This window comes from Alexandromys fortis, unplaced genomic scaffold (assembly GCF_014885135.2).
Source record: "Alexandromys fortis isolate MF-2015 unplaced genomic scaffold, M_Fortis_MF-2015_v1.1 scaffold_28, whole genome shotgun sequence".
Taxonomy (NCBI): Eukaryota; Metazoa; Chordata; class Mammalia; order Rodentia; family Cricetidae; genus Alexandromys; species Alexandromys fortis.
The window spans coordinates 14,228,155-14,244,362 of record NW_026067901.1 but is presented as its reverse complement, the minus strand read 5'-3'; the positions used below and the strand labels follow the sequence as shown (position 1 = coordinate 14,244,362).

Sequence of the window (16,208 nt, the reverse complement as noted above, 5' to 3'; positions counted from 1 at the left end):
ATTAACCCCTTTCCTTCAAGCAGCTTAAAAACAAAGGCAGCCGGGCGGTGATGGCGCACGCCTTTAATCCCAGCACTTGGGAGGTAGAGGCAGGCGAATCTCTGTGAGTTCAAAGCAAGCCTGGTCTACGGAGCAAGTGCCAGGACAGGCTCCAAATCTACACACAGAAACGCTACCTCGAAAAACCAACCAAACAAACAAACATAAAGCCCAAAGGCAATATGATTTTCAGAAATAAAGGTTTGAGACAGAGAGAAATAAATGAGATTGGCTGGTGACACTGTTCAGTTGGCAATCCCAGCAGAATCACAAAAGCTGAGCCATAAACACAGCTGAGCTTCCTACGTGCCAAAAGAGAGAGAAACATAATCTATTATAGGGTCACCATGTTCATAACATACGATTAAACCAGTTGTTCAGTGGTGGTGAGCTGTGAGCATCCATAAGGTGTGCAAACCGGGACATCCCTTCTCCTGACTGGGAATAAGTACCTCAATGGATCTGGCTTAACTTTAATCTATGCTTGTTGTCTGTGTCTAATGACTAAGAGGGATTTTTTTTTACTATGGGGCTGATAAATAGTTTAAGCACCATGCTATAAGATGTAATAAAATGATAGTTGAACAGTCACTGGAATGATTTCTAGAACTGTCCTCTTATTGACTCTCTATAGGGAAGGCCACGATTGATGCCCATGGGCTGAAGAATGAAGGAGCTTTGCCATCCTCACCCTCGGCCCCTCCCACTCTTGGGGAACTTTGAGAACGGATCCCCTCCTCTCCTAAGCCCGACATGTTCCTGCAGTCTCTTGTGTTGGCCTGTATGACCTCCAGTAGCCAGAACAAACGCCTTCTTAATTGTACCTTGAGAATCTATTTTTTTTTACAATCGTTTGATGAAGTCAGGTACAGTGGCAATCAATCCCACCATCCCAGGGTCTGAGGCAGAAGGATCATGACTTGAAATGCTGGACAGCCAGTCCCAGTAGTCCTCCTAGCCCCATCTCCCCAGCGCTGGGCTTACAGGCACACACTGCTCCTATTGGCTTTCATGCGGGTGCTGGGGATTGAACTCAGGTCCTCACGCTTGCCTCAGCCTCTGTCTGGGATTTTCATAGGATGTAGATACCTGAGAAATACAGGCCTGTAGAGGAGAGCCAGCCTGGGACAGCAGAGTTAGAAGCTGAGTGGCACGGGCACCTGGGAAGTGAGTGCTGTTTCCATGTTAACAATGAGGGGCTCCAGGTCCTCCTGTTCAGACCCCCAGACAGTGGCTGCATCCAGGGCCACCCTCTCCTCTTCCAGTTGAGCCACAGCCTCAGGCTGCATGAACGTGAGAAAAAAAATCTTGTTCCAAAAAGTAATTAGGAGAAAGGCCACCGAGGGAAAGACATCATGGGTATCGTATCTCAGTACACCTTGACTTGAGACTGCACGGGTGGTGACAGAGCTGACAGCGAGGGTAGACAGGAACAAAATGGGCAGGACGAAGGATCAGAACTCCCACTGAAGGTGTGAGGTTCATCAGCTCACTGTCCATCTCTGCTCTGCCTCTAGATTTTTTTTAATTAAAAAAATTAATGATTGAATTTTTATTACGTCTGTCTCTTTATTTTTTTGTGTGTGATAAACATTTTGAATGACACTTATTGTCTGTGTGTGCATGCACGGAAGTCAGAGACAACCTGAAGGAGTCTGTGGGCTCCTTCTACCATGTGGGGCTGGGGCACTGAACTCAGGTCGTCAGGTTGACAGCAATCACCCTCACTCTGTGAGCCATCTCACCCCTCCCCCTTTTCATAAAACTTAATTCCTGGTAGAGGAGAGTTTTCAACACCCAACAGAACAGCGCAGACAACACAGGAACTACGTATTAGGGGTGTTTTCAAAGGTCACATGGTCTGACTTTTCCTATATCAAAATGTCAGCCCAAACATCTCACAGCTATGGTCCTGTGCCAGCAGCACTGGGGTAGACCCCAAAGAGGATGGATTTTTCCTCTCCATTTAATTCAAAATCGATTCTCACTGTCTTATAAAATATATATTTATTCTGCGGTGTCTAGGTTCCAGAAGGTTCTTTCCCAGTGAATCTGCCTGTCTTCTCAATTTTATTTTAATACTGTTCCAGGACAATTTTCTTTTCTTTTTAAATCAAGGTTGATGAAAAACCTCAAAAGGAGGCTTTGAAAGCAACCACACTTTCACTCCCAGAGGCCATTCGTGACAAGGTCTCGCTTCCCCTGATGGGCATTTTTCTAGACATTCCTCCCAGATGGGAAGCCCCCCAATGCTCTAACAAAGACCTCGTCCCTGACTGGGCGCTAGCCTGTCCCTCCTTTGTCTGTGCCTTTAGGAAAACCATGCACTCTTTGGATAGACGTCCATTCTGGGAGAGATGTATGGCTTAGGAAGTCGAGTCCTTATTGATGAATAAATCTTAATCCAGTTTGTCGGCTAATTGTGCTCCCGGGAAGGTGGTCTCTGCCTCGCAGGAAGGATTAAGTCCCCTGTCTCCGGTGGTGAGGGGTTAAGCTCCAGGTCTGTAATGACTGAGTAATGAGACCAGCTCTCCGAGGACCCCTGGCATCCATCGATCAGGTTTCCCTTCTGCAGGGACAATGCCAGAAGTGGGCCCGGCCGTTAATTACAGGGGAGGTCAAAGGTCACGCAAAACCAACACCAATCTATATACTTTCTCATTCCTAACTGCGCACAATGTCCACCGCTCAGCCAGAGGGAGAGAAGGTCCCTATCCCACTCTGAGATCTGAGATCACGGTGGGGCTACAGCTACTTTGTGACCCTCTCTCAGTGCCCCACGTGGCTTCTGGCCATCATTAAGCATTTTCCCACAGCTCCCTGTGCCTGGAGCATCGTCCCCACCCCAGGCTCCTAATAACCCTGGCTTGGAATTAGGTGTCTCGTCCCCTCTGAAGCTTAGCCTGCCCCTTTGAAGCTTGCCCCCTCCTCCTGCACTTGCCCCAGCTCCCCTACCTATAGACACCAACGTTACTGTGCCATTGGAAGCTGCCAGTCCTTGGGGATGTGTATCTTGTTCAGCCTGAGCCTCAGAAGCTGGCAGACTGTATGCAATGAGCATTGGTTGACCACTGAGCGAATGAACAAGCAACCTGGCCATCGCTTCCACAGACCGGCCCTGGCAATGTGTGGGACAGCACCGGGCAGTGTGTGGGTCCTGTACCTAGGACAACTCCAAGAGATGGGTGCCAACACCTTAACTTTATGCCAAGGGAAATGAAGGCTACTGGGGCAAGCGGAGCCAGGGACTGAGCCAGGCTGCCTGACTTAAAAAACAAAATAAAAACAACTCCAAAAAAAAAAAAAAAAAGAAACAAAAAACAAAAAGCACAAAACAAACCCCTGTTCAGTCACAAAGGGCCACATAGCATGTGACTCTATCCACAAAGTGTCTCCAGGACAGGACAGCCCCGAGACAGAATGTGTACTAGTGGTGTCCAGTGGTCACAGGGCCTGCAAGTCCGGGGGTAGGGGCGGGGGGCTAAGAAACATGGAGTTTCTAAATGCATTGCGGTGATGAGCCACTGTGGAGTCACTAAAAGGCACTGGCGTGGAGACGTCACGTGGGCCAACTATGCCGGGTATGCAAACTGTATCTCCTCACAGATAGCGCCTGATTTCCCAGAACCCATACAAAACTGAAAGGAGAGGGCAGACTTCGCTGTATCTCAGTCCTCCACAGCACGCGGGGGCACGAGCCCCCCGTGTATCATGCGGCCACACAATAATGATCATTTCTCAACCGAAGAAAAGCCAGTGTTACTGTTGAACGTATCCACGGGGGCGAGCTGGTCTTTTGGCTTCTTCCTGGGTGCAGGGGAACCATGAGGACGATCGCTTTGTGTGTGCTGGGTTTTCTATCTTGTTTCCAAAAAGTATTTTTAGACAGATTCCTACTATGAAGCCCAGGCTGGCCTCTAACTTCCATCTTCCTCCACCTCCCAGGAACTGGCATTTCAGGTGTGCACCACCGCACCTGGCTCGAGGGTGCTCACTTTGAACCACGCTCCATGCTACCTGCTCAGCCTGGGTCCACGGTGGGGTGAATGCTCCCAAGATCAGAGGGGTGTCCCTACCTAGGAAAAGGATGGGTGAATTGTAGCAATTCTCCCTCGACCATAACCTAAACCCTTCCTTGGGGCTCTTTCCCAAGTTCTGGCCTCAAGACCTTACAAAACATTGGTTTATGGAAACTGAGCCCTGGAAGCGACTGGGGGTGGCAGTGAAGAGGGCCTGGGGCTCAGTCAGCCCCATGCTCTCTCACTCTCCTGTCTGTTACAAACCGGATCCCAGGGGTTATCAGCCATTCTCACCTTCCTCTGGCAAGACGTGGTGGGGTGCAGGGTTGCAGACTCTGAATCTTAGGACTCCTTAGGGGCTGCAAATCCAGCCCCGAGATCATCAGAAGCACACAGGTATTGGGGCTGAAGGAGCTCCGAGTCAGAGAACTGGTCCATGTTCTGTGGTTTGCACAGAGGAGTAACTGAGGGTCCAGAGAGGGAGTCTTGGATACCGAGTTCATCAGCAAACCCAGCCTTAGACCTAGGACTCCCAGCTTAGCCTCTGTCCTCTCCTCCCCCCAGATAATAGAAGTAACAGAGGAGACCCCTCATGGCAACTGGCTAAACCTTCCCTGTGGCCCACGTAAGGAAGACCATTTCTACTTCCCTACTCACAGGGCAAGTTTGCTGCAAAGCCAAAAGCCCAACACAAGCAGGCTAGTTTTGGAGGTGCCCTGAATCTGGATGAAGCCATCCAAGGGCAGCCCCACGTCTCAGCACACCAGAGCTTCATGGCCATGGTATCCGCTGGGGATTAGGACATTTGCCTGCCCTCCTGCTGTGGCTATGGCAGCCCCTTACCTTCAGAGTGGACCTTTGCCACAGGGAGCTGCCAGCCTGGCTTCAGGGAGGAATTAAGAGGACCCCAGAGAGGCCCAGGTCTGCCAGTGGTACTGGCAGTGGGAACGTGACAAGTGCTGATGGCCTAGCAGCATTTGTCACCGCCAGGGTGGGGAGCACGCTGAATGAGGACTTCTTCCAGTAGGGGCCCAAGAGGCCTGGGACCCCTGGCCCTCTCTGAACTTGGCAGTCAGTATGTTAAGGCCTGAGAGATGCATAAGGCGAGAAGCTCTGGTCCCCATGTGTCTACTCTCAGTTCTATACCCCTTCTCAAGGAAGGGAGGCCTGGGCCGAAGGCCTGGGTCCTCTGAGAGAAGGGTGCATCTTGGAGATGCTGGAAGGCATGGGGAAAGAGCATCCCTGACAGCTGTTAGGAACCCGGGTCTGAAGCCTCAGGCAACCACAGCAGCTCCAGTCCTAGTCCTCCAGGGGTTGCAGCCTGGATCCATCTGGAAGACCAGTCAGGACAACCCCTGGGACCCCCTGACCTTGCCCGTATACACAAGCCCCTGCACTCTTTGTCTCAAGGCCTTTGGGGAAGGCTGATATCCATTTCAGTAGCCCTCAAAGGCCAACGAGCCCACAGTTTATTTTCTTAGAAATAATGGTTTTTTTCTGGTTAGCATTCCTCTGATGGAAACACAAATACAGCCACTGTAATAAGAAGCAGCCTAGGGGAGGGAAGGAGAGCGAGCCCCGAGGCAGAGAGGAGAAGGGCTGCCGCCCGAGGGGACAGGAGACCCAGGGTGTGGGAAGCCAGGTGGGGAAAGTTTAGAGGGGGAAGACACCAAGCACAGGCCTCTGCGGTCACCTTCAACACACAGCCCTTCTTAGCCTCCCTAATACTGCGACCCTTCAACACGGTTCTGAGCGTTGTGGTAGCCCATCAGATTATTTAGCTGCTACTTCGTAACTGTAATTTTGCTCTTGTTATGAATTGCAATGTGATGAACCTGAGATGTGGGCTCTCTGATATGTGACTCCCAAGGGGTTGGGACCCACAGGCTGAGAACTGTTGCCCTTGAGCAAGACAGACTCCCTTCCTCAACTTCTCAAATGCACGCTCTTAGGCAGGTGTCGCTGTTCCCAGCTGCTCCCATCGTCAAGGGAGGCAGACTGAGGAAACGAGGGCTCGGGATGACCCGTTACTTGCAGAATTTCAGGTGACAATGAGCCCCTCTGAGTTTTCTTCTTTCTATTGAACGTCAGAGACCTCTGCTCCACCCTCCTAGCATGGCTTGGATGGCACCTCCTCCGAGAACATTCTCCACCCTCCACAACCTCCCACCAACATCCCCTACCACAGGCAAGGGCAGATACCCACTTTCTCTTCTGCACCCCCACTGAATCCTGCCTCTATTTACCTGCTTCTATTTACCAACTCATTTTGTCTTTCCCAGCTTCCGGCTAATCAACGAGGTCATGACCAGGAAACACACCTGGGCCCAGCACAAACCCTGCCGGTGAGAAGTCCCTCAGCTAACACTCTGGACACTCCAGGTCAGGTCCCACATTTTAGGTGAACTTGTCTCCCACACAAAACCAAGTGCACAAGGTTTTTGTTGTCCCTGATCAGCCGGTCAGGGGCCCCAACAACTCTCCAAGCGACTTAACTGCCATTGACTGCGACCACTCACAAGCAATCCTGCCTGGGTTGGGTTGGTTTTCCCCCTTTTAAGATTTATGTGCTTGAGTGTTTTGCATGCATGTATGTATGTGCACCACATGTGTGACTGTTGTCTACGGAGGTCAGAGGAGGGTGTGGGAGGGAACTGGAATTACAGAAGATTGTGAGCCACTATGTGGGTGCTGGGAATTAAACCTGGGCCCTTTACAAGAGTAACAAGTGCTCTTAATGGCTGAGCTATCTCTCCAGCCCCCACCCGACTTCTGCTGGGTTGTTTTAACTGTTGTCTTGCCACAACCTAAAATCACCTGGAAGAGAGTCTCCATGGAGGGACCGTCTAGATCAAGGTGGCCTATGGCATGTCTGTGGAGACTTGTTCCAATCTTAACTGAATGTGGGAAGGCCCAGTGCATTGTGGATAGCACCACCTGGTTGGTTGGCTCATCACCAAGCAAGCAGGCAGCAGGGATGCATTTGACTCTCTGTCCTTGAGTGTGGTTGTGACATGACTATTGAGTTTTTGCCTCGACTTCCCCACAATGATGGACTGTACCCCGAAACTGTAAGCTAAAACACACCCTTTCCCCCCTGTGCTGCTTTTCATCACATTTTGTCACAGAAACAGAAATGAAACGAGAACACCCCTTAATTGCTACCTGGGAATAAGTAAGGGGGAGTTGAAGTCTCCCTTGGCTGGAACCCCCCCATGCAACCACCCCACCCCCGCTTTCATCTTGGGCAGTGCACACATTAGCATGCATAATTGCACGTTTTCATACTTAGGGGGAGGAGAATTCTCTCTTGCTCTACCTCCTCGCTCAAGCCTTTCCTGGCCTCCCCTGCCCCAAGCAAAAAAAAAAAAAAAAAAAAAAAAAAAAAACCTCTACCTAGAGTTTCAATAAAGTATGCTATAATCATGATGGAAATGACTTAATAGGACCTCAGCCATTATTTGCCACAAAGGCCAATTGGTTTTAGATTTTTTTTCCCCTTAATGATAAACTAAATGAATCGCTGGGTGTGTTATTAAGAGTTCGGTTAAAACCCTTTTATGACATGCTCTGTAATCTACCTGACTTTAGTGATTGACAAGTACACCCCAGGGATATAAAATCCAGGAAGCGATTATTTACAATCATTACATACATGCTAATTTTGCGATCTCTGACGGTTGTCTTTTTTTTTCTTTTCGCACACACACACACCAAAAGGAAAATAGTAATATATTTAATATATTGTGGCCAAAACAAAAATCTCATTTCCCCCAAGAGCTTTAATTACAGCATTTTGAAAAGGGCCTGAGTTGAAACTTGCGAGAGGAATAAACCACTTGAATGAACGGTCTAAAAATTAAGCGGACATAGAAGGGCAATGTGCGCCATGGGTTCAGACTAAACAGCCATTAACAGAGTGGAGGGGGTCTTGGTTATTTAAACAAGCCATTTGAGGGTGGTTTGCTCCTCGTTTGAGGCCTGGTCCTGATTATAAACGAGAGCTTTTAATTAAGATTAGTAAGACCCAATTCAAGCTATAATTTGGTCCTTTTCCTTCGCAAATGTCTATGAAAACAAGGCGATTAAGGTTAAATGAGTTGAAGCCTTTAAAGGGGATGAGTTGCCCCCTCCTGGCCCCAGTCTGCCGCTGGGGCAGAATGAGCTCAAACAGGCCTGGCTAATTCAGAACAGGGGGCTTGCTCGTACATGGTCAGGCCCCCACGACCTCCAAAAGGCTTGTGTCCGAAGGGTCCATGAGAAGCAGAAGCACAGCTTAGATAAGGGAGGAGGGGCTGGGAGACAGAGTGTGGAAAGGTCCCAGGTAGAAAGAGCTGGGGTTTGAGGAAGAAAAAAAAAATAGGCAACTGGGGTGAGGTTTAGGAGGGGAGGATTAAAAAAGAGAGAGAAAAGCAGCAGCTCAAAGTGTTTGGGCAGAGAAGAGCCCTGGGGTGAGCCCACGGGGAGGGCCTCTATCTGTCCCATGGATGATGTGAGTTCAGTGGGTCACAGTCACAGACCTGTCTCTAGGGAACGGCTCTGGAGAAAAGGATCCCTATTGGCTCCTCCATCAATGCACAGCTAGGGATCCCTCTCCCCACAGCCTGCAGACAAACTGTAGAGACCCCAGCATGACTAGGGATCCCTCTCCCCACAGCCTGCAGACAAACTGTGGAGACCCCAGCATGACTAGGGATCCCTCTCCCCACAGTCTTCATACCAACTGTTGAGACCCCAGCACAGCTAGGGATCCCTCTCCCCACAACCTGCAGACAAACTGTGGAGACCCCAGCACAGCTAGGGATCCCTCTCCCCATAGCCTTCATATCAACTGTTGAGACACGGTGGCTGATGGCTGGAGTCTCTCCGCTGGGTCATTTGTCTGAAGGCTGACTTCTCTAAACCCAGTTCCCTCAGATGAACTCTGTCACTGGTCTACACCAGTCAGAGACTCCAGTTTCCTCATCTGTAAATCTTCAAAGCATATGTGAGGCTCAGGGAGACTTTCCCTGATGTTCCCTGGCTGCTAACTGCCTTCCCACCACAGCTTTGGGCCAGCCTCAGGGTACTGGCGTGGGCCATTACCACCTAGGGAGTCAGGCTCTGAGGAGGGATGAATGGGTGGGAACCCACCTGTTTGGGAACCATGACAGTTTCTGGAAGGAGGTTGCCCTGGGGACACCTCTCCCTCTACAGCTAGGTTCCTGGGATGGGAATCTAACAGTTGACAAGCACAGCCCTTGAGGCAGGTCCAGAAAGAGCCCAGGAGGATACAATGCAGTATGGCAGGGTTTCAAATGGAGGTGTGAGTGGGTCTGGAAAGGGCCACCAGGAGTCACCTGCCAAGCTCAGGGGCCACTTGGGTGCCCTATGATGTGTTTTCCAACTTTCTATACCCACAAGTTCACTTCTACCAGGACACAAGTCACAGAGGAAACTCCTCTGCTTCATCAGAACCTTAGCAGTGGCCCAAGGTAGCCCCATTTGTTCTCAGCAAACCCCTTACCTCAGGGTCACCTTGTCATCCCACAGAAAATCCTCTGCCAGCATTAATACACCAGCAGGATGAGATGATAACTAAACAAAAATGGGACACAGCCTCAACGTCATCCTCATTCCATTACCATTGTCACCATCAGTATTGTAATCACTGTTGCCACCATCAGCATCCCACTCATCATCAATATCACCAACATCACCTCATCCCATCACCCTGACCACCATCATCAGCATCCCAATCACTCATCATCAATATCACCAACATCACCTCATCCCATCACCCTGACCACCATCATCAACATTACAATCACTCATCATCAATATCACCAACATCACCCTCATCCCATCACCCTGGCCACCATCATCAACATCACAGTCACTAACGTCATTAAAATTGGCATCACCCTCACCTTCACCATCACCACCTTCACCATCACCATCACCACCCTCACCAATGTCATCTCCATTACTATCACCATAACCTTCATCTAAATCAATATCACCACATCCAATATCAGTATCACCTTCATCATCAATATTACCCTTGGCTAAGGGTGTAATTCAGTATTTGTCATGTGGCTTGCCCAAGACTCTGGGACTGACTCTCAGCATTGCCAAAAAAAAAAAAAAAAAGATAAAAAAAAAAAAAACCAACACCTCATTCATCATCACCTGCTAGTCATGCCACCATTACCACAGCAACAGCAGCTAATGCTTGTGTGTTACACTCCACATGCCAGGTCATGCTTTCATGCTTTAAATACATTAATGCACTTAACCCTCGCCTTCTACAAAGCAGCTGCTAGAACGATGCTCACTGTAAACACAGAGGTTGAATGACTGGCCCCGATACACAGGTGTGAGTCCCCACAATCTGGTTCAACATCTATTCTTTAATGGCTCTGCTCAGCTGAAGAAGGACCATTCAGAACATGATAGGCAGCAGTGACCACAGCGGACGCACAGCAATGGGCCCATCACACCTGGGCTCTCACCCTGATCCTGGCAAGGTCCTTCTCTCTCAGATGGCCTCTGCACTATCTAAACCAGGAAATAAACATCTGGGTGGTCTCTGAGACCCTTCAGGCTACCCTGAATGTGGCCTGTGAGTCCTTCCAGATGTGTGTGCAGTCTTCTGGGGGTAACCATCTTAGAAGATCTGATGGCCTCTGGGTTAATGTTCCAGCAGGCTGTGCTGATGCCAACCAAAGCCTGTGTGAGAGTCTCCAGGCATAAGACACCTGCAAGCAGGGTGGCTCCACCCGGGTCCTCTGAACCCAGGCCAACCAGCATGCACTGTGATTTAAGATTGCCACCGACAAACACCTTTAGCTAATAGAACACTGCCAACTGAAGGGCAAGGACACATGATACCATGAGTATCACCTCCAAGGCATGTGGCACTGTGGGACTCTGATAGGTCTTTACCATTCACAACCTCCTGGAGCTTGCGGCTACTCAGAAAGCACATGGTGGTGATTAACACACTCGTCTGCATGTTGGACACTGGGAGCTAGGTACCAAGGCAGTGGGCTTCACACACTGCACTGTGTCCAGCCCAGTCTTCAGGGGGAGTGGGGAACAGCTTGGGTCCGAAGAGTCAAAGGAGACACTGATGTTTGTGAAGGGCAAATCATCACTCTGTATTCAGGTCAGAGGTGGGCTGATTGGCAACCAAGGGTCCTTGCAGAGGTTAGGCTATGCCCTGCTTTCTTCCCACATGACACACGGTCAATGTGGTGCCATCAGAGAAAGGATCCTCCTAGCAGCTCCCATGCTCCCCACTTCCCACTCACTGGGGTCTCACAAACTGCTCGTCTGAACTCCAGTCTTGGTTGGGGAGTGAACTCAATCTAAACCTATCCCTCAGGCTAGGACTAACGTCAGACTCTCTGCCAGAGCACAATGACAGATTTCATAAGTGAGGTGCTCCTAGGTTTTTGGGGGCAAAGCTGTAAGCATATGGCTTGAGATGAACAGCCCCAACACCCAGGCCACAGCAAGCAAGGCTGGGGAGTAAGACATGACATTGGAACCCAGAGTCAGAAAAGCAACAGTGGAGGGCAGCAGAGGGGCTTCTGGGAGCATGATGGGTGCTTAATGCAGGAGGATATGAGTGTATTCCTGCAGGGCACCACAACTTCCTTCCGGGGCAGATGCGGGCAAAAAGTCCACATAACCAGGTGGCTGAGCTGGTTGGGAACAAGAGTCTGGCTCTTGGGCTGGGACATAGCTCAGTTATAGAATGATTACCTGATATGGAACTTCCCTCTGTATGCTATGAATATGTTTTTATTACCATTGGTTATTAAAGAAGCTGCTTTGGTCAATGGCTTAGTAAAGCCAGGCAGGAAATCCAAAACAGAGACATAGAGAGAAAGTAGACAGAGTCAGGGAGACGTCATGCAGCTGCCAAAGAAGAAAGATGCCAGTTGCTAGCCAGAACCTTACTGGTAAGCCACAGCCTTGTGGTGATTCACAGATTAATAGAAATGGATTAATTCAAGATGTCAGAGCTAGCAAAAAATATGCCTGAGACATTGGCCAAACAATGTTGTAATTAATATAGTTCCTATGTCCTTATTCAAGTTTGGGCAGCCGGGAAACGAAGAAGCAGTTTCGGCCTACAATTACCTAGCTACAGGATGCCCTGGTTTTGGTCCCTAACACTCTATCAGCCAGCTGTGATGATACACATCTGTCATCGTCTGTAATCACAGAGACAGAGGCAGAAGGATCAGGAGTTCAAGATCTCAGCCCAGGGCTCCATCAGCATGGGGAGTTTAAGCTGAGCTCTGAAGGGCTTCAGAGGAGTAGGCTTAAGATGAGAGCCCGAAAGCAGAGGACAGCAAGGGCTGGGCTAAGAGAAGGACAGGCCAGCTCAGAGGCTTCAGCTAGCAGAAGGGATGTGTCAGTTGTGGCCCTCCCTTGCTAGGGACACTGAGTCTCAAGGACCAGGAGAAGGTTAGAAAGGATACACATGTCCTCACGTGTGTCACCTAGACCACAGAGCGACAAACCCTCCAGATCCTGCCAGCAGCCGGGCCAGCCCACTCCATCAAATATTTTGCACATGACCTTCTCTCTCCACCTGCTGCCTGCCCACTTCCCAGAGGCCTCTATGGGTCACACGAGCTTCCCCCCTGCAGCTCCCGGGGACCCAAACAAGCCAACGAGGTGCCGACACTAAGCAGGACCCATAGAGATGCCATCCGTTCAGGCTGTCAAGGCTGAGTAAGTGCATTGGGTCAGTGGTGCCAGCATTCCTGGGGGGTGTTTGGCAGCTGTAAGGCCCCAACTCTGCAGAGCCTGGACAGAAAGGGCAGAACCCCATCCTGTTGTCATGCAATGCTTTCCCAATGCAACTCCACACCGAAAACTGAGCTGCTGTTAAGGCCAAGACAAAGGATCAGAAACTCTGGGTTTCAGTCCTGACTGCACTATTATAGAGCTCTGGAAACCCTGCTGTCAGTACCCACCTCAACTGATCTTCCTCTGTACATGGAGGGTGGATAGGCAAGCCTAGATCGGGGGTACATGGCTCAGGGAGAATAGCTTTTAGACCCCAATAGCCCAACTCAAATGGGGTCAAAATGACCATAAGATTTTCATGGGACAATATCCTATCTGGCTCAGACTCCTGGATACCAGTACCACAGAGGCTTCACTTTCTCTGCAGGGGGGCAGTTTCTTTCCTTTCATTTTTTGAAATCTAATGATCTCATCCAGGTTAGTCTCAAACCAACCCTCTGTGTAGCTCAAGATGGCCTCAGCCTATAGATCCACTTGCCTTGAACTCTTTCTATTTTATTTTATTTTATTTTATTTTATTTTATTTTATTTTATTTTATTTTATTGAGACTGGGTTTCTCTGTATAGCCCTGGCTGTCCTGGAACTCTATTTTGTAGACCTGGCTGGCTTCGAACTCAGAGATTCACCTGTCTCTGCCTCCTGGGATTAAAGGTGTATGCCACCACGCCTGGCTTGCCTTGGGTCTCTTGAGTGCTGGGATTTCAGACATGCACCACTATGTCTGCCCTGGGGAATGGGTTTCTACTTCTGAACCACCAACCCAGAACCCCAGGTGCAGAGAGGAGAGGCTGGCCAGATGAATGGCTTGAACCACAAGCTGTCTAAGATTTGGGGCTAGAAAGAGGAGAGCCAGCTGGGCCACTCTCACAGCCCAGCCCACGCATGGGCAGGTCCTCTGTAGAAGCTACAGGCTACACAGGGTAGTCTCAAGTCTTAGTTAAGAGCCCAGAAGAGGAGTCACCCTGAGCTTTTACTGGCTCCCTTGATTTCTTCAAGAAATAAAAGGGCTAAAACTTATGTGAAAGCCAGGCACCCCCCATTTCCAGTTCCATCTTCCACCCTCCAGGTGAGCAGCTATATCTCTTGGAAGCCTGCATGCCTCTGAGCAACACAAGACTGACGTCTATGTCCACAGAGATATAGGAATGTCACGTTAGTACACCACAGGGCGGGTCTCGGCCACCTCCCTCTGGCCCCGGGCTTGGAGGGGAGGACGGAGGGAACTCACCTTCACACTGCCTCCCTTCCCCCTTGTAGCCAGGCTTGCAGAGACATTTGTAAGACTTGGGTGTGTTCTGGCAGATGGCATCTATGTGACAGTCATCTGTGCCCTCCGAGCACTCATCCACGTCCACGGCTCCTGTGGGGAAGGGGGAACTGCAGGTGAAGTGTGCTAGGAAGACATCTGAGACCATGCTGGAAGTTCATATCCCCCACCCTTCCGTTGACCACTGGGGTAACTGACATTGACAGTCACATGCTAATTTGGTGTGACAAGGGGCAATTGGTAGTATTCTCTGTGCCAGGCACAGGACATCACACATCTGGTCTTTATTTTCTTAACAGCCCATTTGGGTATGGCCATTATCCTCACTCGAGATGTGGAGAAGCTGAAGGCTAGGGACACCAGAGAGAAAAACCTCTCTGTGGATCTTGGTTTCCCCCACAGGCATCATCCCAACCCTCCACACTCTTCATTCCAAAAGAGGCCCCGGAAGGACTTAAATCTGGTCCCTCTGGGTTGCAGATGAGGAAACCAAGGCAGAACGGTGTGCAAACATTGAGCAGAGGCCATCCATGGAGGGTGCGGGTAACCTGGATGTGAGACTGAGCCCCAAGGCAGTGGGAAGGATTATCTCCTAGGACCCAAACCAGAGCAGAATCCATAGACCTGCCTTTTACCCTGATAACTCAGGCCCCTGCCTCAGAAAGCCAATTCTCATACCGCAGCTTCTAGACCCCAGCACCATCCAAGTTCAGAGGGCTCCGGTGCATCTGCTGTTCCCAGCACATAGATACAGAAAGCTGCAGTCATGGCTGCACGATGAAAAAGACCTTCTGCACACACACCTGATCTCTCTCTCTCTCTCTCTCTCTCTCTCTCTCTCTCTCTCTCTCTCTCCCCTCGCTTGCTCACTCTCTTGCTCTAAGTTGACTCAGGGAACAGCCAGAACTTTAGGTTTAGACCAGAGATCTGAGGCCAGTGATACACGCTCCTGGACTCGACCCCATGATCTGAGGCCAGTGATACATGCTCCTGGACTCAACCCTCTCACAGAACAAGATTGTCTGGGTGTCGCTATCCTTCCAGTTGGCTGTGACCACCAGACAGATGGACAGGCAGAAGGACTCAGGTGAGCAGACAAGGGACTTTCAGCAGCTGCCCTGAGGACATCCCCCCTGGGAGGCTCCAAATGTCCCCATCTCTTCATCCATCTGGCCTCACTCTAGACTTCATGGTGCCCAAGAATGTCCACTTTGAATTAATCCCCTGGCTGGACACTGGACTGTGGCCCTACCCTCACCCAGACTCTTCTTCCTCACTCAGACTCCAAGGTTCCAGCTCACCATAGGGGAGAGAGACATTGAAAAGAAACACAGCAGACTCTTCCCTGAACACACTTGCATATGAAAAACACAGGCAAGCACATGTACACATATGCAGTATCCTTGACCCAAGGCCAGCCACTATGCTCAAGTGTGCGGGCCACCTCTACAGATGCCCAAAGGCAGTAGGCAAGAGCCGAGAGGCAGGCAGCATAGTAAACCAGAGAGTGCTGGCCAGAGCTGGTGTTGAGTTTGTGGGGGAGGGGCTTTCTGGGGAGCTGGCCCCAGAGGGACCACTGCTTCAAGGGCAGGACACCAGAGAGGGCCAGATCACATGGGGCACCTCTAAGAGACACCCTCCTGCTTCCCATGGGTCAGGGTATGAGAGTGAGGGGCAGGAAGTTCCCTAGGGGTTTGAGATCCCTTCTATCTCCTACCTAGGTAGGTGAGGTGGAAATGTAGAAGTTTGGAAGGGGTGGGTGGGGCTGTCTGCCTTTCAATTATAAACTCAACCTGGGAGCAGGGGAGCCCGGCTGAGCCCGGCTGTAGATCCCTGCACAGCCTTCAAACACAGGCTGCTCACTTCAATCTTGGTTTTCTTACTCTGAGGTTAGCTCTGGGCAGGTCAGGCTTCCACAGAGGGAAGAGGGGAGCAGAGGCAATAGATACCAGGAGGGGCAGAGAGGAAGGGAGAGGCACACAGGACAGTCCCACAGAGGAAAAGGACCCCAAAGCCTGGGGGCGGGGAAGGAATGCCCACAGACATGTCTAGTACCCCCAAGAAGGCCGGG

The 16,208-nt window shown here is 50.4% G+C and overlaps 1 protein-coding gene across 8 annotated transcripts in view; it reads right to left on the bottom strand.

The window, feature by feature from the left end:
* Window positions 1-16,208, bottom strand: part of Scube1 (signal peptide, CUB domain and EGF like domain containing 1) — a 118,048-nt gene that overhangs the window by 100,559 nt on the left and 1,281 nt on the right. For all 8 annotated transcript variants that reach the window (XM_050129734.1, XM_050129709.1, XM_050129719.1 and 5 more), the window contains exon 2: window positions 14,099-14,230. In XM_050129734.1, coding sequence (XP_049985691.1) covers window positions 14,099-14,230 — 132 coding nt within the window. The remainder of the gene's footprint in view (window positions 1-14,098; window positions 14,231-16,208) is intronic.